General features: G+C 35.6%; 1 protein-coding gene across 1 annotated transcript in view; it reads left to right on the top strand.

Annotated features, from left to right (window-relative positions):
- Positions 1-24,175, top strand: part of CFAP47 (cilia and flagella associated protein 47) — a 442,571-nt gene that overhangs the window by 375,373 nt on the left and 43,023 nt on the right. Inside the window, exon 59 of the mRNA XM_036270144.1 lies at positions 17,039-17,198. Within this exon, the coding sequence (XP_036126037.1) occupies positions 17,039-17,198 (160 nt within the window). The remainder of the gene's footprint in view (positions 1-17,038; positions 17,199-24,175) is intronic.

Here is a 24,175-nt window from a genome sequence, read left to right as displayed (position 1 = left end):
TATATCATTTGTGCAGTAAACCAGCTCTTTCCCACTGAATGGAAACATCATTAGTATAATTACTATAACCCAGCCGGTGTGGCTCAGTGGATTGAGCATTGTCCAATGGACTGAGAGGTCCTGGTTCAATCCCTGTCAGGGCACATGCCGGGGCTGCAGGCTCAAACCCCAGTAGGGGGCATGCAGGAGGCAGCTGATCAACGTTTCTCTCTCACACTAATGTTTCTATCCCTCTCTCCCTAAAAAAAAATCTGTAAAAAATATATAATTAATATATAAATGTTATATATTAATTTTATATTTAATGTATATTGTTAATAATGTATAAGGAAATATATTAACATTATATAATATAATTATGTATAACTGAATATATTAACTGTTAAATATATTCAGCATTAATACATTAATTGGTGGATATGTTAATAAGATAATATGTATACACATACATACTTCATGATTTATTTATGCTCATTCTGTACGTTGTTTCATTAATTCTGTAACTAGCCAGTACCTTACTTTTTATAAATCATGATGTTTTGATAACATATTAATATCTGATAAAGCTAGTTCCTTTCTCTGTTCTTCATATAACACATCAAGAACCAGGGATATAAATGATTAATTTTGATGTTGTTTAAAAAATGGTCTATTATTATCACAGGATTTGGGGAAAAATAAAATTGTATCAGTGGCTATATTATTTCATCTTAAAATAATAATTCTTATAGTTTTTCATGTACCTTTAGATGTTGTTTAATTTCTCTTCTGCTTATGTTATTTATCTATAATATTTAAATGGTGACACATATCACTTAACTTAAATGCTTATTTTTACAAAATTATTTTATAAACTCCTAAGACAGGATTCCACACTTACAACTTGGTTGTATTATTGGCAGTGAATAAAAGTCAAATATTTTTCCAGAATAAAATAATACAATTTAAAAAATTTTTATGTAGTTATATTTTATATACATTACTATGCATAATCCTTAAATGAGAAAGTGTATTTTTAATCAATATGAATTATGCCAATGATGATTCATTAAGATGATATTCTAATTCAGCGTTAATCCAGATAATAAATGTGAAGGCAAAACTCTGTCTCAAAGCATTTGCTACATACGAGAGTATAAGATAATAATATTGCTTTAGTTGTTGCAACATTATTAATATTATCATTCTAATTTTGGAATCCTTGCTACAATCAATAGAAATTACATACTCAAAGAATATGTACTTTATAACTTAATAGCTTTAAAGGCAATAACCATGTTTCCCTAGAAAGAATCGTCTATATTCACTGTTTACTTCTTTGTCTTTATTCTCAGTTGTCTAACTCCCTTCAGTGAAGATTTAATCTTGACAACTCAACTGAAATTGCTTTTGTCAAGAAAATCATGACTTGCATGTTGTAATATCTATAGGTCAATTCTCTGTCCTTATTTTACTTTATTTCTCAGTATCATTTGACATAGTTGACTTTTTCTCTCCTTGAACTGTGATATTCACTTGGCTTTTGGTTTTCCTCCTATGTCTGTGTCTTATCTGCTATCAGAACTCTAGATGTTGGCTTGGTTTAGCATTCAGTCTTGCTTCTTCTCTGGTTATATCATCTTATATTACCTTCCTGATCATTTCTTTCAGGCTGTGCATACCTGCACACTGTGACCTCTTAATTTATACCTCTAACTCCAAACTTTCTCTTGAGTTTTAACTGATATTTTGTTCTCTGCATGGCTATCTAAATATTTTACTAAATATTACTCTTGATATACTTGTCCCCTCACCCTTATGGTAATTTATTACTCAAAGATTTCTCCATCTCAGTGATGGCACCATTATTTATCTAGTTTATATTCCTGAAAAATTAGGAGTCATACTTCATACATTTTTTGTTATTACAGATTTCCAGCTCATCAGTAGATATTGGGAGCAAAGCCATAAAATATATATCCCATTTCTGACCGCTGTTCAATACCTTCACCACTTTTACACTAGTCTACACCACCTGACTACTGCAGTAGTTCCCTTTATTTCAGTCTTGCATCCTACACTCTACACACAGACGACAGAGTGATCTTTGGTAAAACATAAATTAGGCTATTATCACTGTGCTGTTTAAAACTCCCCTATGTTTTCTAGTTCAACTTTGGGAGATAATGTCAGAAAGGTCCCAATGATCAGGTTCATGTTTTTTTATTTTTTTTATTTATTTTTTATTCTGAGCCATTTTCTACTTAAGTCTTTGCATTGCTCACCCTTCTGCTTGGAACACTCGTATTCCAACTTCTTGTTTAACATCTTCTAAATCCTCTAAGTATCCATAAAATGTCACTTCTTTAGAGAAGTTTTCCTGAAAACAATCTCCACTGATTCTCTCTAAATAATTAACTTAAAACCTATTATATACATATCTATTTATTTCTTTTTTATGTTTTCTCCACTAGAACTTGAGATCTTTGACACAAGGGATATTTTCTGTCTCATTTCATACAGTAGCCCCAGCAACTAGAGCAGTTCCTTGCTCCATTCATTCACGTACTAATATTTATTGAGAACTATATGCTAAGATTCTGTTCTAAGTTCTGTAGATATAGCAGGTAGCCAAACAGACAAAAACCTCTGTCCTGTGGGGATTTGCATGCTAGTGGAAAGAGACAGATAATAATCAAATAGGATGAGATGAGAAAATGAGCAAGAGAGGAGAATAAGGAGAGTCCTGGTGTTGGAGGTACAATTTTGAATAGGATAACTAGAAAAGTTCTTACTGAAGGGACATCATGCATGAATGAATTAACCTGTAGAGATGGCTATAATAATACATTGCTGCCTTGGCCAGTTTGGCTGAGCAGTTAGAGTGTTGGCCCGCAGATCAGAGTCTCATGAGTTTGATTCCCCGTCAAGGGCATGTACCTTGGTTGCAGGTTCGATTCCCGGCCCTAATTGTGCTTGTGTGGGAGGCAGCCAATGGATATGTCTCTCTCACATCGAAGTTTCTCTCTCTCTCTCCCTCCCTCTCTCCCTTCCACTCTATCTAAAAATCAATGGAAGGATATCCTTGATGAGGATTAACAAAATAATAATAATAATAATACATTTTAAAAAAATAATAAATTGCTGATAAGTGTCTTATCTGAGTCTATGCCATTTATGTCTTGTGTAAAATCATAGACTGTTTAGAAAATTTATGTATCACAAAATATAGGAAGAGAAAGCTAATATACTAGATGACAAATGGATATTTAATCTCAGGATTCTATGACATTTGACTGAAGTTTTCAAGACAAAGTATTAAGAAAATAATAGAATGCCTGGTGTGTGGGTTGAAAACATCAAAACATTAATTGATTGTGGTGGTGTGCAACTTGGGAGCACATATTTGTTTTGACTGACTTCCTTCTGATAACATACTTTATAATAAGATTATCTAAAAAGCTAAACTAGCCCTGGCCAGTTTGGCTCAGTGGTTGGAGCATCAGCCCATGGTCCAGAGAGACCCGGGTTTGGTTCCTGCTGGGGTCACCTCCCTCGGTTGCAGTTTGTCCCCGACCCCGGTTGGGGTTGTGTGGGAGGCAGCCACTCAATGTGTCCCTTTCATGTCGATGTCTCTCTCTCTCTCTCTCCCTCCCTCCTTCTCTATCTGAACAAAAATGGAAAAATGTCCTTAGGTGAGGATAAAAAATAAATAAAATAAATAAAAAGCTAAAGTAAATTTAAGCCATAATAGTAAAATTTCTTTTCTCAGTTGTAAGAATGTAGTTAATTGCTCCAAATTATTTTGCACTGATTAGATCATACCTGGATAATTTGGGTCAATTAAACATAATATATATTAGGATCCTGGAAAATAATGTACTTTTTTGCACTGATATTGTCTGATGAAGGATCTTTTGTTATATCTTGGAAAATGGCTAATATATGCTTAATAAATGGCTAGACAAGTCTACTTGTAACCAAAACTTCTGACTTACTGATTAAATTTACACTAGTGCTGTAGAAGCTATAGTTGTTAGGAAAGAGTGAAATAGAAAATTTGGAAAATCTTACATTAAGGATAAGGTTATAATCTAGGCAGAAATGGTGATGACCCAATGGGCAGGTAGTCCGTGGAGGTAGGAATTCAAGGATATTATTTGGAGATTAAGGAAATCATTTATCATAGTTGAACTATAACACATAGCTGCCCTTACTGGTTTGGGATCAACTATTGAAGGACCTAGCCAACATAAGACAGTCAAGATCTTAAATCCTTAGAGGTCTAGATAACTAGCATGACATTGACAAATATTAAGAACTGTGTCTAATGTTTGAGGGAATAAATTATATTGAGCATGGAAAAGGGGTTTCTCTGAGTATGGAAGACAGAATTTAATTATCTGTATTGCTGCTCAGAGCATAACTCCAACCAGAGACAGGTAGCTCTAGGCAGTAGAACTAGGGACTAAAACAAGGAAGAACTCTAACGAAAATAAGTGCTTAAGAAATAGGAGCTCCTCACCCGGCCAGTGTAGCTCACTGTTTGAGCATCGACCCATGCACTAAGAAGTCGGCAGTTCAATTCCTGATCAGGACACATGCCCAGGTTGTGGGTCCGATCCCCAGTGGGGGGCATGCAAGAGGTGGCCAATTGATGTTTCTATCTCTCTCTTCCTCTCTCTCTAAAATCAATAAAGAAAAGAAAAAGAAATAGGAGCTCCTCATCAGATGATGCATCCAAGTAGTTGCTGAGGGGCCATATTCAAAGACTTCTTACAATATGTTCCTACATTCACTGAGAGTTTGGTTACACATGAGGACCATTAAGTTAAAACTCAAAGATTCTGTTATTCTGTGATTAGGTTAATGCCATTAATAAAAACAGGCCTATATAGATTTGTTTGCTTTTACAATAACTACTCTAATTTCTCTTAGTTTAAAATATTTCCTCTTTCCTAAAAAATAGAACACCTTTTTTTTTTAGGTGCCAGAAAAGAAGCAAGAAACATTTAGAATAAAATTGCTCAGATAATAAAGTGAAAGGCAAATTATATACTTTTCTATGCACTTTGGAATCAAGCAAGATGTGAGTTAGAAAGTAAAATTTTGTTTTGCAAAATGGAATATATTCTTTTAATTTTTATTCCTCAGATAATATTTTTATTATGTTGGGCTCAAGTATCAAGAGCCTATTTTTGGGGAAACAATAAAACATGCTTAAAATTGAATGAATAAAGATCACTGGCACAGAAATCACTGGTATGGAAGAACATAGAATACATTATCTTCTGTGCAAGATTCTTAGAGATAGACACTATAAAAAAGGTTTGGAGAGCCCTGGCTGGTTTAGCTCAGCGGTTACAGCAACAGCCCGCAGACCAAAGAGTTGTGGGTTCAATTTCGGTTAAGAGCACGTACCTCAGTTGCAGTTTGACCCTGGCCCTGGTTGGGGTCATGCAGGAGGCAACCAGTCAATGTGTCCCTCTAACATCCATGTTTCTCTCTCATACCTTCTCTTCCTCCCTCCCACTCTATCTGAAAATCAATGCAAAAATATCCTTGGGTGAGGATTAAAAAAGGAAAAAGAAAGTTTGGAGAGACAGTAAAGGTGATGACAGCTTTAGCATATTTGGGTCACTTTTGAGAAACTTAATACAATTTTGTAGCCTTCACAGTTTTGTTTCAATTCTTAGACTCTGATAAGTGAAAATACATTGTAAGCCATGCCTTATGACCTGTTTGGAACATTCTAAAACACAAATTTTCTGTTTTATGCTACACAAATATTAAATTTTTCACTATATTTGTTTTTGTATGAAAAAAATATATCAGACTCTAATTCCAAAGTAGATATTACATTCAGTCAGTGAGGTTAATTAACATTTTCTATCACTTCAAACGTTTATTTGATTTAAAGCAAAAAAATTCCAGAAATAACAAAGTATATTAGCTAAGAAGAATTTAAAATGAAAATCAATATGAATCTGTCAACTGTAATCAGATCTCTCTCTATGTGATATGTCAAAAATCCAATTACACCTGAATTGAAATTACCATTTTTTTCTTCTTTTAGCTGACATCCCTTTGCATATTTAAATCTAAAAGTAAGATTAAACAGATATAAATTGCATTCTCTCCATGGGTAAGAAATAAGTACACAGCTGAAATTGTCTCCTGTCAGAAGCTCTATGGGGAAGTCATAATTAAATGTTTTAGAAAGATTAGATGTATATTTTTTTAGTTATCTCATAAAATGGATATGATGAATGCATTTTATGAAAACATCCATTCTAGGATTTCCCTGTTTTGACTAAGTATAACCACTTATTACCTTTTGCCACTTTTATTCTTCCTGAATTGTGGTTGCTATACTCGATTTCCTTTCCTATAGCAACTGGGCATGTAATGGAATCCCTTACCTCTTGATAAGGGCAGAAGAAGCCAACATTGAACACTATCCATCTTATTGTGACATGTAAATGGGGTTGAGATCTTTATCACAACTTCCCTCAGGAAGAAAACTGATTGGAGGAAAAAGGTAAATGATGAGGCATTTTTTCTTACAGACAAGCACTCAATTCTTGAGTACATTTGCAAGCTCTCCATGTTTGACATTAGTTTATTTGTGAGGGCTGAGTGTTGACAATGCTAATCATATATAGCAAAGTATATGCATATGTTTAGGTAGTTAGAGAGTATTGGATAATTGGTGGGTTGTTCTAAAGCCATTAGCAAATCCTTATGTGCAATGTATATTTGCTAAGTTATTCATTTTTTTCCACCTCCAAGACCTCATCTCCAAAGATGGTGAGAGTATGAAATCTTACCACCACCATCTGTCTGTCTTCCATGTAGCAGTGCATAATTATATATTTATCCCCCTTTATATCTGTAACCAAATGAACACTAGTTCTTCTGAGTTATTCATCATTCTCAGCATTCATCTCCCCAATGGCAGTGTACTTTCACTTTTTTTTTTTTTACTACAACTCTCACCCCTTTCCATATCCTAAGACTTTATCACACCATCTTCTAGAATGTGTGATCGATGATAAGAAAAATACCCTCTATCCCCTAAATCAAGTTATCTAAATGTTTTCTCTACCTTCTTGAAACCTGACTCTTCCCTGAGAAGACATTGTTCCCTACAATTAGAAAAATCCTCATTACTTTAATGTTATTGATAGTGGCATCAAGTATTCAAATTAATTTAGTTATAGTCCTTGATTTTTATACTTTAATGTTTTGTGACATTTTATGTGATTCCAAAAGAAATTATATAACAGACTCAATATATAAATGGAAATAAGATTGATACTGGGTTGTGTATAAATATTAGAAACAATTCAAATTTGACAAAATAATTTTAAAATGCTTTTATTTATTGTACTTATTTTGCCAAGATAGCACAGTCCTGTTCCTTCCCACTCTACTCTAGCCAAATATTAATACAATAACCACATGTCCCCCACTCCCATAGATTCAGTTGGGCCAACTGGATAGTTAATTTTCTACCCAACCCTACCACTCTGATTTCCTTCCCCTATGTTGTCTGTGGTGTTGATGGGGCCAAGCAGCAATCTACCATTCCCCCCACTGAAGAAGGCAGCCCTTCAGTTCCCTTGTCAGAATAGTGTTGGTGGGGCTGAGAGGGGGATTTATCTTCTATTTCTTTCCTGGCAGAAGCAGGCAGAGCCCTAAGTACCCCACAAGGGTAGTGTCAACAGGATTGTCACAAGTTGAGAATCCATCCCCACCCAGTAATAAGACTTAAAGAGATGGTGCCTGGAGGGTCTAGTCACTTCTAAATGCACCTGTTGTGGGTGAGACAGAGCAAATTGATGCAAGTTGGGTTAGTAAGCAGTCCACTTGTCTTTCCACTCTTAGTGTTAGCAAGATTCAATAGGATGTAATGCAGGGTCAGTAGACACTCCTGTTCTAGCCCAGTCCCTAGAGTCAGTGGGATTCAGTGGAGATCACTGTCTATACTCCTATTAAGCATCAAGATAGAATGAAGTGATGTTATTATCAGTGGGGAGCTCTCTGTGTCCCCACTGGTTGCCAGTGGAAGTGGGCTTATTGTGATGTCACAAGAAAAGGAATTTTCTGAGACTCATACAGGAGAATGAGTGATATTTATTTACACAACTTGATTGGATGTCTAGAGAATTATGCTGAGTGAAAAAGTTAACTGCAAAAGTTTACATACTGTATCATTCCGTTTAACATTCTTCATGTGATAAAATTTTTTTGCAATGGAGAATATATTAGCAATTGTAATAATTCAGGGATGGGGTAGTGGGGGAGGCAGGGATGTATATACAATGTCAACCAGAGGGATTCTTGTTATGATGAAACTTTCTATATTTCAACTGTATCATTATAAATATTCTGGATTCTGTATTGCATGGTATTCTTACAAGATGTTACCATGAGAGATAACTGGATAAATAGTACATGGAATCTTGCTTTCATTTTTTACAATTGCATGTTTATAATTACCTCAAATATTTTTGTATTGGATAGGGATTATGTCATGTAACAGTGGGAGAATAGTCAAAAGGATAAAGATATACACTATGCTTGGAATCTGTAATGTCTCTTTTTTAAGATAAAATATGCATCATTTGTGTTTATGTGATTGCTAATAATCAGAGCTAAATAAGCAGGGTTCTAGCATTAGCATTTAGAAAAGATACGTTTTTCTTTATGAACAATAATTGCTGTCTCATATTGATTTTAGTTAAACTGTATCATGTATTTTGACATCAATAATAAAAATGTTATTTGTAAAAATAATGGTTTTGAAATTAAATGTTGCTACCTATGAAGTGGGAAATGTCTTCAGGAACTCAGTGTTTAGTGACATTTAATGATGTGTGCTGCTGCCTGCACATAAAACATGCCCAGATCTACAGATAACTGTCATGAAAGTTTACTAAATTATGTCAGCAGCTGAGCATAATTTCACATTCTTAATAAAATTTCCCTTCCTATTATGTCAAGTGACCAATTTTCCCATGAATGAGTTCAGGTTCTAATTACATAGATTTGTAATTAAGATCTATAGCATAAAGTAGGTGAATATCCTAGCTAGTCAGTGAAGCTACTGATTTTATTGTTCAACAACAACAACAAAGCTTGTTATGCAAAGATGCCTAGATCTTGTCCTTCAGAAAAATCTCTATAACCTGAAATTTAGACCTACTTATACCACTAGAACACTTCTACGAGAAGAGAAATTGAACTTATTTAAATAGTTTATAAGGTCTGGGTTTGTAAAATGGAACTCCAGGCACAATGTCATTTCCCTTTTCCACCACTTTATGCAATTTTCTTAGTTTCATAAGTACAGGTAAATATTCTAACAGAAAGATAACTGCTTAGGAGTTATAGAACATGAGGCCTTTGAAACAGGTAGCATACTTGATGGATGTACAGATGTGTAGATAGAGAGAAAGGACTGTAGAGAAATAGGTAAATTGTGAGTGAGTAATGAGCTTTTGATGAAACCTGGTTTACCTTTAATAATATTTGCAATAGTAAAACTTCCTACAGTGAGTTGAAACCTGATAACTACTACTGGCATTCATCATTTCCTCCCCTTCTCATAACTGATACTCTTCCTTCCTGCTTTGTTAAGAATATAGAGTCAAATCAGAGTCTAATTTTCTGGTTCTTCTGTTATATCCATCAGCCCAATTTTGTTTTCATCCTTGTGCCTGTGGTCCCTCCCATTCTATCAGAAAGCTCTCTGTGCTCTTAGGGCCATCCCCCTGCTTGTTCATTGAACCACACACCTAGTCAACAGTGTGGAGCTCTCCAGGAGTTCTCCCCTGTGTCTTTTCTTTAATAATTCTTATTGAATTATTTCTATCAACATACCATGCAATAAAGCTCTTGATGTTAAAAGACATGCCTCTATTTATCCCTTATCTCTGCCAGCTACTATCCCATTTCTCTAATCCTTCTGTATAGCAAAACAACTTGAAAGCTTGTCTATACTTATTGTCTTCAATTCTATACCATTATCTTTTGCTGGCTTTATTCCCTGTCTGTCTATTAATACTGCTCTTTTTAAGTTCGTCATTGATACATTACCAGACGTAATCATCTATATGCTGTCCTCCTCTTGCTCAACTCATGAGCTCTACTTGATGCACCTTATCACTCACTGTTTTAGAAACAGTTGCCCTCCAAGACTCAATTCTCTTTTGATTCTTCTTCTGTCTCTTTGCTAATCTCTCCTTGTTCTCTTTTGCATGTTTTTTCTCTTTTCCTGCCTCCCTAACTTCCTACAGGCCCAAGACTAAGTCTTCTCTCCTCTTCTTATTTCTTTCTACACTCATTCCCAGGGATTCATTTAGTCACACATGAGCTTTCATCAACTTCTGAGTTATAGCCCCAGCTGTAACTTGGCCTCTCCTTAAAACCAGACTCCTATAACCACCTGCTATCTCAGTATTCTCCCCCATAATGTCTGTGAGGGTTCTCAAACTTACTTAGGCGCCCTACTCATTTTATTACAGAGGCCTTCCTCAATCACCCTATATTAGTTACTTTCCACATCTTCCTTAACCCTTAAAAATGTCTTTACTGAACAACAAACATACATATAGTACATTTTATTTATTGTTTTATTTCTATCTCCACCCTCCCAACACATTCTGGAATGCAGAACCCAGGAAAGCAGGGGATTTATTTTCTAAGCTATTTTATCCTTTAGTACTTATTATAGTGCATGGCACATAGTATTTTCTGAATGAATAAGTAAGAGGATAAAATAGTGTAGAATTAATGTATGCTGCACAAAATGGGATTATCTAGATGGAACTGGAGTATGACCTTTCCCATAGCAAAACTTTGATATATGTATTATATTGCTTCCTTTTTCATATGAAGAAAATCTCACTTAGAAATTTAAATAGAAATTCCCGTTTCTCAGAACTGGTGAGTAACAGCATAGATTTAAATTTCTAAAGCTCTGCTCTATACTTTATCATAGTGTATTCCTACAGGTGAAGAGAGAGATTTCACACACACACACACACACACACACACACACAATACACGACTTAGTACAGTGCAGAGGACAACACATGGTCATTAATCAATGAGTAATATTAGTTGTAGTAGTACTAGTAGTATTAGGAGGAAGAGTAGACAGTATCTTAAAATTCTCTGTGGGTAATTTTAATTGAAATTAAAATTAACTACTTTCCAAGAAAGTATTTAATTTCTTGACACTAATTTTCTTAACCTTAGTTATCTTTTCTATTTATAAGGGATAGAATATTAGGGCTGGAAGGAGAATCAAGATATTCTACTGAATATACTCATGTGAAGTTCAAAACCCTTCTGTCACTGTCAGTGGTGGTGCAGCATGTGCTTGGTAGCTTTTAATGACAGAAAACTCTCTTTGTGTCTATGGTCATGATTCTCTGATAGTGGGTTTTCACTCATTTTGAGTCAGCAATGAAATGTTTCCATTTTTGTGAATGTATCTTAGATTTTAAAAGCAAACATAAAACTTTAACTTACAGGTGCTTAGTTCATGGTATAAAATTTACCTTAGCAGTCATTTTTTGTGTTGAATAACCCCAACATATTCTTTAAAAATATTATATGTCCCAAACTGGACTTTTTTTCTAAGAAGCACGGATTTGTATCTTTTCCTCAGTTGCCTATATGAGTAAATGTAACCTTTCACCTAGTCCTTCCTTGCTTTTCCTATACTACACCATTTGATAATGTCTGTTTTGGACAACTTCTTTATTAAATCACAAATTTTATCTAGCTCTATAAAAAGATAGACAAGGTAAAGAAAAAAAATTCCAAAGAAATGTCAATCCCTGGAATGCCCTTCTTGCTATTCAGTAGATGCCTGCATTCATTCAATGAGGTACAAGTAGGAAAGGAAGAATGCTTCATCCCTAGCTTTTCCAGAGCATAGTAGCCAAATGACAATCACAGTCAAGTTTCTCTGTGTACCCTGTGTTTTCAGAGCCTGGGATTAGAATTCCTGTCCACAGATTCAATGGTATCCCATGCCTCCACCTCTGAGATAACATGAAAGAAAAGATAATTTCTTGTATTAGTTTGCTAAGGCTGCAATAACAAAATACTAGACTGGTGCCTTAAACAAATTTATATTTTCAAATTCTGGAGACTAGAAGTCTAAGAGAAAAAGACTAGGAGATTTGGATTCTCCTGAGGTGTCTCTTCTTGGTTTGTATATGGCTACCTTTTCACTATGTACTCATATGCTCTTTCGTTCTGTTTTGTGAGCACATCTCTAGTGAATGTCTATGTCCAACTTTTTTCTTCTTCTTTTTTTTAAATCTTTACCCAAGGATATTTTTCCATTTATTTCAGATAGAGTAGGAGGGAGGGAGAGAGGGGGAGAGAGAGAGAGAAACATCAATGTGAAAGAGACACATCAACCAGTCGCCTCCCGCATGACCCTGACCAGGCCAGGGATGAACTACAACCAAGGTACATGCCCTTGACTGGAATCAAACCCATGACTCATTGGTCTGCAGGCCAAATTGTCTAGGGCCAAGTTTTTTCTTCTTATAAGGACACTAGTCAAATGGATTAAGGTTTCACCCTAATAGTCCTATTTCAACTTAACCACCTCTTGCCAACTCTTGAAAACACCTTATCTCCAAATACAACTATAATTGGAGATACTGACAATTAGGGGTTCAAGATATGAATTGGGTGGGAGGGACATAATTCAGCCCCATAGTATCTCCAAAAAATCAATGAATGGACTCTTCTCCAAACCACCACATTAGTTATTCTGTTCCATTTTTAGTCATAATTTAAAGATTGTTTTCCAAAAAATCAGTTATTAAAAATAAGAATATTCAAGTAGAAAGTGCATAGATTTCATTTGTGAAAATGGTTAATGAAAAGTCATGTTTTTGATGGCTTGATGATTTAAAAATAAAAACTTTTATTTTTATTAAATAAACCACTATAACAGAAACAATAGCATGCCTTAGGGTGCTAGTATCTTTCTTAGTATCTCTTTGATTGCCTGACATGGGCCATTTCTAATGCCATGCTAAATATTAAAAATTATGCTATGGGGAGCAGTAATATAATAGCAGTAAAGTGATTAAAAACAAATATTTCTGGATGAAATACTTTCGTTACTAAAATGAAGATATATTCACTTTACTCTCTTGAGAAGATATTCTTCTAAGAAGGCAGGAAACCTCATAGCCATTAAAGCATCATACAATTTCTGTATACCAAATAGATCAATGCATAAATATTTCTAACACCTTTAATCAAAATAGCAATCAAAATAGCAGTTTTAAAATACAGTGAATAAAATTTGAATGCTCAGTCTAACTAGGCCATAGGAGATTTCAAAAGCAAAACTAATAATAATAATAATACAATGAATGTCACTCTTTTCAGTATTTATTGATACTAAAGATGAAGTGTTACAGGATTTCAAACATTCTATAATGTATACCTCTCATAAAATACATACATAAAATGTGTATATTTCCCCTCAGATGCTTATTTTGAACTTCAAGAATAATAACTATAACATCACAAAGCTAATATATCTGTAGTTTGATAGTTACTGTATGGAAATGTAATAAAACAGAAAGAGATTAGCTCAGAAAATGTTTTGAGTTTAGAATATGTTTTATTAGATTGTATTACCTAATGAATATAGTAATCATCATACTAGCTAGATTTCCCAGTCAGCAGATAGAAACAACTGATGTGGTTTTTCCCAGCTTCCTGCTAAACACTTATGAAGATGCTGGAAAAATCCTCTAGTAACACTGAAAACTAAGACTGGCTGAAAACTTATCTCAAGGATCTAGAAGCACCTGAAATAATGCTGAAGTGAGAACAATAAAATAAAGGCTACACTATTGCTTTTGGATAGATCATGAATGGATCATCAATTATCTCTAAAGTATAAATGTAGGGTGATCCCATTCGAAGTACTATTTGCCACCTCATTCACTTCCAAATTTAGAAAAATTCTTAAAAAAAAAAAATGAGCTGAAAAAAAAAAAAAAAAAAAGAGCTGAAAGAGAAGGCGGTTAGTCCTGCTAGAAACTAAAGCACCTATAATTAATGTGTTACCTGCACATGAAGAGAAAGAAAGACCAAAGAAATCTAGGGAATCCAGACAAAGACCAAAATACGTATGGGAATGCCATGAAGGCAGCAGTTCAAATCAGTTAACTTTTAAATAAGTGGTTTTTGGATTACTAGTTCCATATAAAAATTCATAACATTGAATATATTCTTCATTCCATGTATATGGATAAATTACTTATCAATTAAATATTTAACTACAAAAATGAAATCATGTAGGTATTAGAAGAAAACATGGATAGATTCTTTATAAGATAGAAATGAGGACAGCCTTCTTGTCTCTACTCAAACTGTTGCAAAGGACATTGGGAAAATCACAGGAAATAAAACTCAATGGTGAGACACAAAATGAATTTGATAAATTCTCAAATTTTTTTTCATTGCTAAATTTCAATGATTTCTTGTAAGTTAACAGTATAGTGATTCATACTATTCAAGCAAATAATAAGAGTTAAAGAAACTTGTCATAAATCCATTAGTGAATAGTTCTTTTTAGTCTGGTTAAACAGGTACAGCTATAAAGAGGCTACTAGATTGTTAATTAAGTGGCCTTATGTGACATAGCATGATCTTTCCATGCTTTCAACTCAAATGTTATAAAAAAGCATGGTGTTAGCAATAAATTTCCCTTTTGTGTATTTTTCTGGACTCCTTAAACCATCTAAATGTCTAGGTTTATTTTTAGTCATCATATAATCTAATTTCAGTGATAGTATAATTTTGTTAGGGTAAATGATAATTTCTAAACTTGATTTCCTTGGGGATGCATGATGGTTTAGTCGAGTCAGCTCTTGCTGTTTTAATTCATTTGAATCAATGATTCCCTAAAAATATAGAGCTCATAAAGACAAAGTTGAAAATAGCACATTGTTTAGATAGCTTAGCAAACAATATAATCTTTCACTGAGACTTTGGATAAGTTAACCAAATTGTGTCAATTTCTCCAGCTCTGAAAGGAGAGACATAATCGTATTTAATTTATAGTGATTTCCTGAGAATGAAATGAGATATTGTGTGAAAAATGCTTAGCACTCAGCCTAACATATAGTCAGTACTCAATAAATACTACCTCATAATCATATTAATTAATTATTAACTATAATATTAAACATTAGAACATTTTCATTTCCTGAAAGAATAAGATTTGAAAATTTATAAAAGTTTTGACTTGAGCTGTTTTGGAGAGGGGCAGTTTTCTATTTTCTTTCTTGATGTTCTTAATACTTTAGTACAATATTCTCATCTGAGATAAAATGGCTGTGAATATCATTGATTTTATAACAAAGAATTTTTTTTTTTTTTTTAATCCTCACCGGAGGACATTTTTCCATTTTTTGTTCAGGTAGAGTGGGAGGGAGAGAGAAGAACAGAGAGAGAGAGAGAAACATCAATGTGAAAGGGACACATCGAGTGGCTGCCACCCGCACGACCGACCAGGGCCGGGGACAAACTGCAACCGAGGTACATGCCCTTAGCGGGAACCGAACCCGGGTCTCTCGGGACTGCAGGCCGACGCTCTAACTGCTGAGCCAAACCGGCCAGGGCATAACAAAGAATTTAAAAAAGAAAGAGAATATAGTCAGTATCCCTTATTTTTTTGTAAAGAAATGCTGTTACTGCTCACAATACAGGAAGATATCCATCACTTGGAAACCCTCACTGTTACAAATGACCAAAAGCTCACCACTCTTCCAACCTTTTAGTACTTGTCCAACATGTAGAGTTTGTTTTCAAAGTCTAGTCCCATGACCATCTACTTCTGTATACTATGAGCTGCTACTTAAACATGCAGCTTCCTAGGCTACAGCCCAGACTGAATATATCAGAATCTCTAAATGTGGAGCTCAGCAAGCTCCATGTCTAACAAGTTTCACAGGTGGTTCTTATGCAAAGTAAAGATTGAAAAATTCTAATTCATTAGAATGCAAGAAAATGCTGTCAGTTTTTCTGTCTTCTGGTCTTTTTTTTTTTTTAATCCTCACCCGAGGGTATTTTTCCATTTTTTGTACAGATAGAATGGGAGGGAGAGAGAGGAAGGGAGAGAGAGAGAGAAACATCGACGTGAAGGGACACATCGAGTGGCTGCCACCTGCACGACCAACCAGGGCCGGGGACAGACTGCAACCGAAGTACATGCCCTTAGCGGGAACCAAACCCGGGTCTCTCCGGACCACAGGCCGACACTCTAACCGCTGAGCCAAACTGGCCAGGGCTGTCTTCTGGTCTTTATAACCTGGAGCAGATGCCCCTTTCTTTCACAAATAAGCTTTGGCTTTCTTTGTGGCATCAGTTAAATAAATGAACAGTTTACTGGTGTAGCAATTTGGGGGCTTCAAGGAGAATCTTGGACTGTTATGGTCTAGGAAGAAATACCCATGAATTAAAGGGTCAAAAATTGCTATACTTTGTCTTTTGCAAAATGTAATAAGACTTGAAAATACTATACTCATGGGTTTTATGTTCCTTTATCACTCAGAGAAACCCAAGCCATCACTTTTAACATTTCCTCAGGTCTCCAGCCTCTTCTGGAAAACCTTGTCTCAGGATAAAATGTATTTTTTTTTTTAACTGATTGATTGAGAGAGAGATTTGTTGTTCCACTTATTTATGCATTCATTGGTTGTTTCTTCTTCGTGCTGTGACCAGGGATCAAACCCACAACCTTGGTATATTGGGATGACTCTCTAACCAACTGAACTACCTGGCTAGGGCCTAAAATGTATTTTTAATAGGGTTGATGACATTTGAGGAAAATTACTGAAGCCACTAATGTACGCTTATAATTTTGCATAATGTATTTTTGTTGTTCAGAAATAATCTTGAAAAACTGATTATTAGTAATGGAATAGGAGGTTACTTTGTGCTCTTAGAATTTTTACCAAGTAAAAAATTATTCTTTTTTAAAAATTTTTTACAGACATTGCATTGCCTCCTAGAGGGGTTATTTCTATCCCAGTGTGCTTTGTTCCCAAAGTTATGAAATTAAGGAAAACGATGGCCGTTGTTCAAGTGAGGAGGGCAAGTGGAAAAAACTGGACTATTGACAATTTTGATGAATTGACACCAGAGATGAAAAGGTAACATTCAAATGAAGATATTGATTTTATTTTGTCTGCCACTGATATGATCAGTTTCTTTTACATGGCATGCAAAGTGAAGTTTATGATTTGATATTCTCAAATGTGTAGAAATTTATATTTTCAGAGGAGGGAAATGTATTTGTTAAATGGGTATAGTATGTATTATTACTGATGTGGTTCAGAGTGAAAAACAAGTAAATCTTAAGAATCATATCAATGAATCAGAGTCATAGACATGCAAAGGCCTCCTTTTTTACTGAGAAAGTAGTTACTGCTAAGACAATAAATAACCCATATCTGGAGAACCACCTAAAACAACTTGTCAGGGCAAAGTATAAGACTTCTAATGCTGGTATTCACCTAGTAATGATGGCACGGTACCAGGTGATGTGACATCCTGATGAACCTCTCCCATGACTACAGGAAACTGTTTTATTGCCAGAAGGCAGGTTCATGTACCCTCTGTACTTAGCTGAAATTTAGGCAAACTCCAATAATGATGAAAAATTTAAATATTTTCTCTGCTGTTGTAGTCTAATTAAATAATGGTTTAAAAATCTGAATTAAAAAGAAATTCTTACTTTCCCCTATGTGTACATACGTATTTTCCATATTTGAAAAGAAATCGTTTGTTTGGTGCATTCTGCCAAGCTTTTCATCACTCCTGCAGTTGAGAATGCCTACATGATTTGTGGGTCACAGTGTAAAAATAAAAATGAGGGGCCTTTGTTAAAAAATGATTAATAATTTTAAGACAGGTCCACTAGTGGTTAAACAAGCATGAAGCAATTTTAAGTGTGGGGTTTTTGTGCTGTCACACAGGTAACATGCCATGACTTATGTTTTATTTTTATCAAGAAAAGCCAGTTTTCAACAATGATAAGAACCATGTTTCTAGTATTGCTGTCCTGATGGCGTATAATGGACTTACTTTTTTTTTTTTTTTTCAAAAAAATTGACAGTTTTTATTTCTAATAAGAATTAGCATGTACGTACAATATCAATGAATTTTTCTTAAATACAAGATAAAAGAAGGTGGTTTTTTAAATTTAATTTATTTATTTTTGTTACAGATATTTCTCTTTTTTCCCCCACTAATTCCTCCCTCCCCGTCCTCTCACCAGGTTTGTTGTCCATGTCCCTTGGTCATGCATATAAGTTCTGTGGTTTATCTCTCCCCTGACACCCTCTTCTGGGGATACTCAGTCTGTACCCCACTTCCACGTCTCTGGGACTACCCCATTCCTCAGACTATTATGCTCATTATATTCCACAAATAAGTGAGATCATATAAAACGTGTCTTTCTCTGTTTGGCTTGTTTCGCTTAGGATGACACTTTTCGGGTCCATCCATGTCGTCTCAAAGGATAAGAGATCTTTCTTTCTTACAGCTGCATAGTACTCCATTGTGTATATGTACCATTGCTTTTTTATCCATTCGTCTACTGATGGACATTTGGGCTGTTTCCAGATCTTAGCTATTGTAAATAGTGCTGCTACGAACATGGGGGTACATATATTATTTCTGATTGGTGTTTCAGGCTTCTTAGGGTATATTCCTAGAAGTGGGATCACTGGGTCAAATGCAAGTTCAATTTTTAATTTTTTGAGGTGACACCATATTGTTTTCCATAGTGGCTGCACCAGTCTGCATTCCCATCAGCAGTGTACTAGAGTCCACTTTTCTCCACACCCTCGCCAACACTTGTTTGATGATTTGTTGATGGCGGCCATTCTGACAGGTGTGAGGTGATACCTCATTGTTGTTTTAATTTGCATCTCTCTGATGATTAGTGATGTTGAGCATTTCTTCATATGTCTCTTGGCCATTTGTATGGCATGTTTGGAGAGGTGTCTATTCAGCAACTCTGCCCATTTTTTAATTGGGTTCTTTGTCTTCCTTTTGTTGAGTTGCATGAGCACTCTATATATATTGGAAATTAACCCCTTATCTGATATATCATTGGCAATTATGTTCTCCCATACAATGGGTTGCCTTTCCATTTTAATGATTGTATATTTTGCTGTGCAGAAGCTTTTTAGTTTGATGTAGTCCCATGTGTCCATTTCCTCCTTTGTTTCTGTTGCCTTAGGTGATGTATCAGTGAAAATTCTGCTGTGTGTGATATCTGAAATTTTGTTGCCTACATTTTCTTCTAGGATTTTTATGGATTCATGAGTCACATTTAAGTCTTTTATCCATGTTGAGTTTATTCTTGTATACAGTGTTAGTCGATGGTCTAGTTTCATTTTTTTGCATGTAGCTGTCCAATTGTCCCAACACCATTTATTAAAGAGGCTGTCTTTACTCCACTGTATGCGCTTGCCACCTTTGTCAAATATTAATTGAGCATATTGCCTTGGGTCCATTTCTGGGTCTCTGTTCTGTTCCACTGGTCTATATGCCTGTTCTTGTGCCAGTACCAGGCGATTTTGATTACAGTGGCTTTGTAGCATAACCTGAAATCTGGTAATGTGATCCCTCCTACTTTGTTCTTCTTTTTCAAGATTGCTATGGCTATTCGGGGTCTTTTTTTTGCTTCCATGTGAACTTTTGAAGTATTTGTTCTAGTTCTGTTAAGTATGTTGTTGGTATTTTGATGGGGATTGCATTGAATCTATAGATTGCTTTGGATAGTATGGACATTTTAATGATGTTAATTGTTCCCATCCATGAACAAGGTATGTGTTTCCACTTTTTAATATCTTCCTCTATTTCTTTTTTCAATGACCTGTAGTTTTCTGTGACTAGGTCCTTTATTTCTTTGGTTAAGTGTATTCCTAGGTATCTTAATTTTTTTTGTCGCAATGGTAAATGGGATTGTATTTTTAGTTTCTCTTTCTGTGAGTTCATCATTGGTGTATAAGAATGCTATCGATTTCTTGACAATTTTGTATCCTAATACTTTGCCAAATTCATTTATTAAGTCTAGTAAATTTTTGATGGAGTCTTTGGGGTTTTCTACGTATAGTATCATGTCATCTGCGAATAATGACAGTTTCACTTCCTCCTTTCCAATTTGGATTCCTTTTATTTTTTTCTTCCTGCCTGATTGCTGTGGCTAAGACTTCCAGTACTATGTTAAATAAGAGTGGCAAAAGTGGGCATGCTTGTCTTGTTCCTGTTCTTAAGGAAATCCTTTTAGTTTTTGCCCATTGAGTATGATGTTGGCTGTAGGTCTTTCATATATGGCCTTTATTTTGTTTAGATATGAACCCTCTATTCCCACATTGCTGAGCATTTTTAATAGAAATGGATGCTGGATTTTGTCAAAGGCTTTTTAGGAATCTATTGATATGATCATGTGGTTTTTATTCTTCATTTTGTTTATGTGGTGTATCACATTTATTGATTTGCGAATAATGTACCAGCCTTGCACCCCTGGGATGAATCCCACTTAGTCATGGTGAATAATTTTTTTGATGTGTTGCTGGATTCGATTTGCCAGCATTTTGTTAAGGATTTTGGCATCTATGTGCATTAGGGATGTTGGCCTGTAGTTTTCTTTCTTTTTCTGGTTTTGGAATTAGAATTATGCTGGCCTCATAAAATGAGTTCTGAAGTCTTCCTTCTTCTTGAATTTTTTGAAATAGTTTGAGGAGAATGGGTGTTAGTTCTTTTTTGAATGTTCGGTAAAACTCCCCGGTGAAGCCATCCAGGCCTGGGCTTTTGTTTGCTGGGAGAGTCTTGATTACATCTTCAGTTTCTTCTGCTGTTATGGGTCTGTTCAAGTTTTCTGTCTCTTCCCGGTCCAGTTTTGGGAGACTATGTGTTTCTAGAAATTTGTCCATTTTGCTTAGATTGTCGAATTTGTTGCCATATAATTGTTCATAGTAGTTGTTAACAATCTTCTGTATTTCTGTGATATCAGTTGTTACTTCTCTGCTTTTATTTCTGATTTTCTGTATTTGGGTTCTTTCTCTTTGTTTCTTGGTGAGTCTAGCTAAGGGTCTATCAATCTTGTTTATCTTTTCGAAAAACCAGCTCTTTGTTTCATTGATCCTTTGAATTGTTTTTGTTGGTCTCTATGTCATTTATTTCTGCTCTGATCTTTACTATTTCCTTCCTTCTACTTGCTCTATGGTTTTCTTTCTGTTTGCTTTCTAGTTCTTTAAGTTGTGAGGTTAGGTAGTTTGTTAGAGATTTTTCTTGTTTCTTGAGGAAGGTCTGTAGTGCCATGAACTTCCCTCTCAGAACTGCTTTCACTCTATCCCATAGGTTTTGTGTTGTTGTGTGTTCATTTTCATTGGATTCCAGGAAGTTTTTAATTTCTTCCTTGATCTCCTCATTGTCCCATTCGTTGTTTAATAACATACTATTTAGCTTCCATGTGTTCAAATGTCTTTCTATGTTCTTCTTGCAATTGATTTCTAGTTGCATGCCATTGTGATCTGAGAAGATGCTTGATATGATTTCAGTCTTCTTGAACTTGTAGAGACTTAGTTTGTGTCCTAACATGTGGTCTATCTTTGAGAATGTCCCATGTGCACTTGAGAAGAATGTAAATTCTGTAGTTTTGGGGTGTAATTCTCTGTAGATATCTATTAAATCCATTTGGTCTAGTGCTTCATTTAGAGTCCCTGTTTCCTTGCTAATTTTTTTCTAGAGGATTTATCCAGTGATGTCAGCAGGGTGTTGAAGTCCCCTGCTATGATTATATTGCTATCGATTTCTCGTTTGAAGTCTTCCAGAAGATTTTTAATATATTTCGGTGCTCCTATATTGGGTGCATATATGTTTATCAAGGTTATATCTTCCTGTTGGATAGATCCTTGCAATATTATGTAGTTGCCTTCTTTATCTCTAGTTATGGCCTTCATTTTGAAATCTATTTTTATCAGATATGAATATTGCTACCCCAGCTTTTGTTTTTCCTTTCCATTTGCTTGGAAGATATTTTTCCATTCCTTCACTTTCAACCTATGTGAGTCTTTTGTTGTGAGGTGGGTCTCTTGTAAACAACATATAGACGAGTCATGCTTTCTTATCCAATCAACTACTCTGGTTTTTTTTTTATTGGAGCATTCAGTCCATTTACATTTAAGGTGATTATTGATATGTACTTATTTATTGCCATTTTTGTTTAGTGTGGTTGTTTTTTTTCCCCTATTTCTTCTGCTAATTACAGCAGTCCTTTTATCATTTCCTGCAGTGCTGGTTTGGTTCTAATATATTCCCTTAGCCTTTTTTTTTTTTTTTTTAGTCTGGGAAGCTCTTTATTTGACCTTCTATTTTGAGTGATAGCCTTGCTGTATAGAGTAGTCTTGGATTCAGATCCTTGTTTTTCATGACCTTGATTACCTCATGCCATTCCCTTCTGGCCTGTAGTGTTTCTGTTGAGAAGTCAGCTGAGAGCCTTATGGGGTTTCCTTATCTCTTGCTGCTTTTAGGATTCTCTCTTTGTCTTTAATTTTTGGCATTTTGATTACTATGTGTCTGGGTGTGGGCCTGTTTGGGTTCTTACTTGGGGCTCTCTGTGCTTCTTGAACTTGAAAGCCTTCTTCCTTCACCAAATTTGGGAAGTTTTCTGTCACTATTTCTTCAAATATATTCTCTAACCCTTGCTCATTTTCTTCTTCTTCGGGGACTCCTATGATGCAAATGTTATTACGTTTCCAGTTGTCCCACAGTTCTCTTAAGCTGTCTTCCTGTTTTTTAATTATTTTTTCCTTTTGGTTTTCTGATTGGTTGATTTTTTTTCTACACTATCTTCTAATTTACTAATCTGGTACTCAGCTTCCTCTACTTTGCTATTTAGACCTTCGAGTGTATTCTTTGTTTCTGATATGTCATTCTTCATATCTTCTTGGTGGTTTTTAATTTCCAACTGGTTGATTTTCAATAGTTCTATGTCTTTACTCATGGTGCTCATGTCCTTACACATGCTGTTGAGCTTCCTCTAGATCATGGCTCTGAATTCTAGTTCTGTTAACTTGCTTAACTGCATTTCATTTATCTCATCTTCAGTAGAGGTCTGTTGTTCTTTCATTTGGCTTTTGTTTCTGTGTGTCACCATTTTGGGTATCACAGTGGGCTTTGGATCGTGCCAAATTTACCCTATGGGTGTTGGTGTTCTGCTCTTTGTGGCTCCTTCTCCTGGGTTTGGATGCCCCAGGGAGGACCCGTGTTAAACACCACTGTCAAGTCTTACTTTCCTGGTTAGAATTGCTAGCCCAGGGAAATGTATAGTTGTCCTCTAGCTTTTTGCCTGGAGACTATCAGTAGTGGTTACCTGAGAACCTTGGCTTCTCAGTTGAATGAAAAACTCCCTGAGGTGCTCAGAGTAAGGGGATTTCCTGAGGGTGGGGCAGATTCTGGTTGCTAATGGGCCTCAATTAGCATTTCAATGGCTACCTGGTTGGGTTGAATCTCTGAGGGAGGGGTCACCACCTCTCCTGAGAGCCCTGAGAAGGAGTAAGATGACCATATTCCTGCATGGCCGCAACTCAGCAAAAGCTCTGAGCGTCCTCCAAATCCCAAGTATCCCCACACAGTTCCAGTCCAGTCTGCCCTCCCTCTGCCTGAGCCCAAGGTAGGTGGTTGTGGCTATTTTAGCCTCTGTAGTGGCTCTGTACTGTGGAGCCACTTGGGAGTTTAACCTGAGGGCGCTGCTCACAGCCCAGACTGCTGCTCACAGCTAAGGCCGCTGCTGACAGTGGGCTCCGAGCCCCCCTTTCGCGTCTCTGCAAGCCTACCAGGATTGAGTCATTGTCCCTGGTTATGTGGTCCTCCAAGCTGCTTTTTTGTTGCCTTTTCCTGACGATTTGTCTTAATTTTCGTTGTAATTCCAGTTTGGTCCTAGGAGATGGTCTGTGTAGCTTCCATTCACTCTGCCGCTATTTTGGTATTTTCACTCTTTCTCTGGACTTAAAATATTTTGAGAAATGCCCTCTTTCTTTTCACTGGTACCCCAGAAGTAAATTACTCACCACTTGCTGAAGTCCCGTATTTAATGGCACTTTTCTGTGTGTGC

Source organism: Molossus molossus, unplaced genomic scaffold (assembly GCF_014108415.1).
Source record: "Molossus molossus isolate mMolMol1 unplaced genomic scaffold, mMolMol1.p scaffold_m16_p_2, whole genome shotgun sequence".
Classification (NCBI taxonomy): domain Eukaryota; kingdom Metazoa; phylum Chordata; class Mammalia; order Chiroptera; family Molossidae; genus Molossus; species Molossus molossus.
The sequence above is the reverse complement of the archived record's forward strand: the minus strand, read 5'-3'. Positions and strand labels throughout refer to the sequence as shown.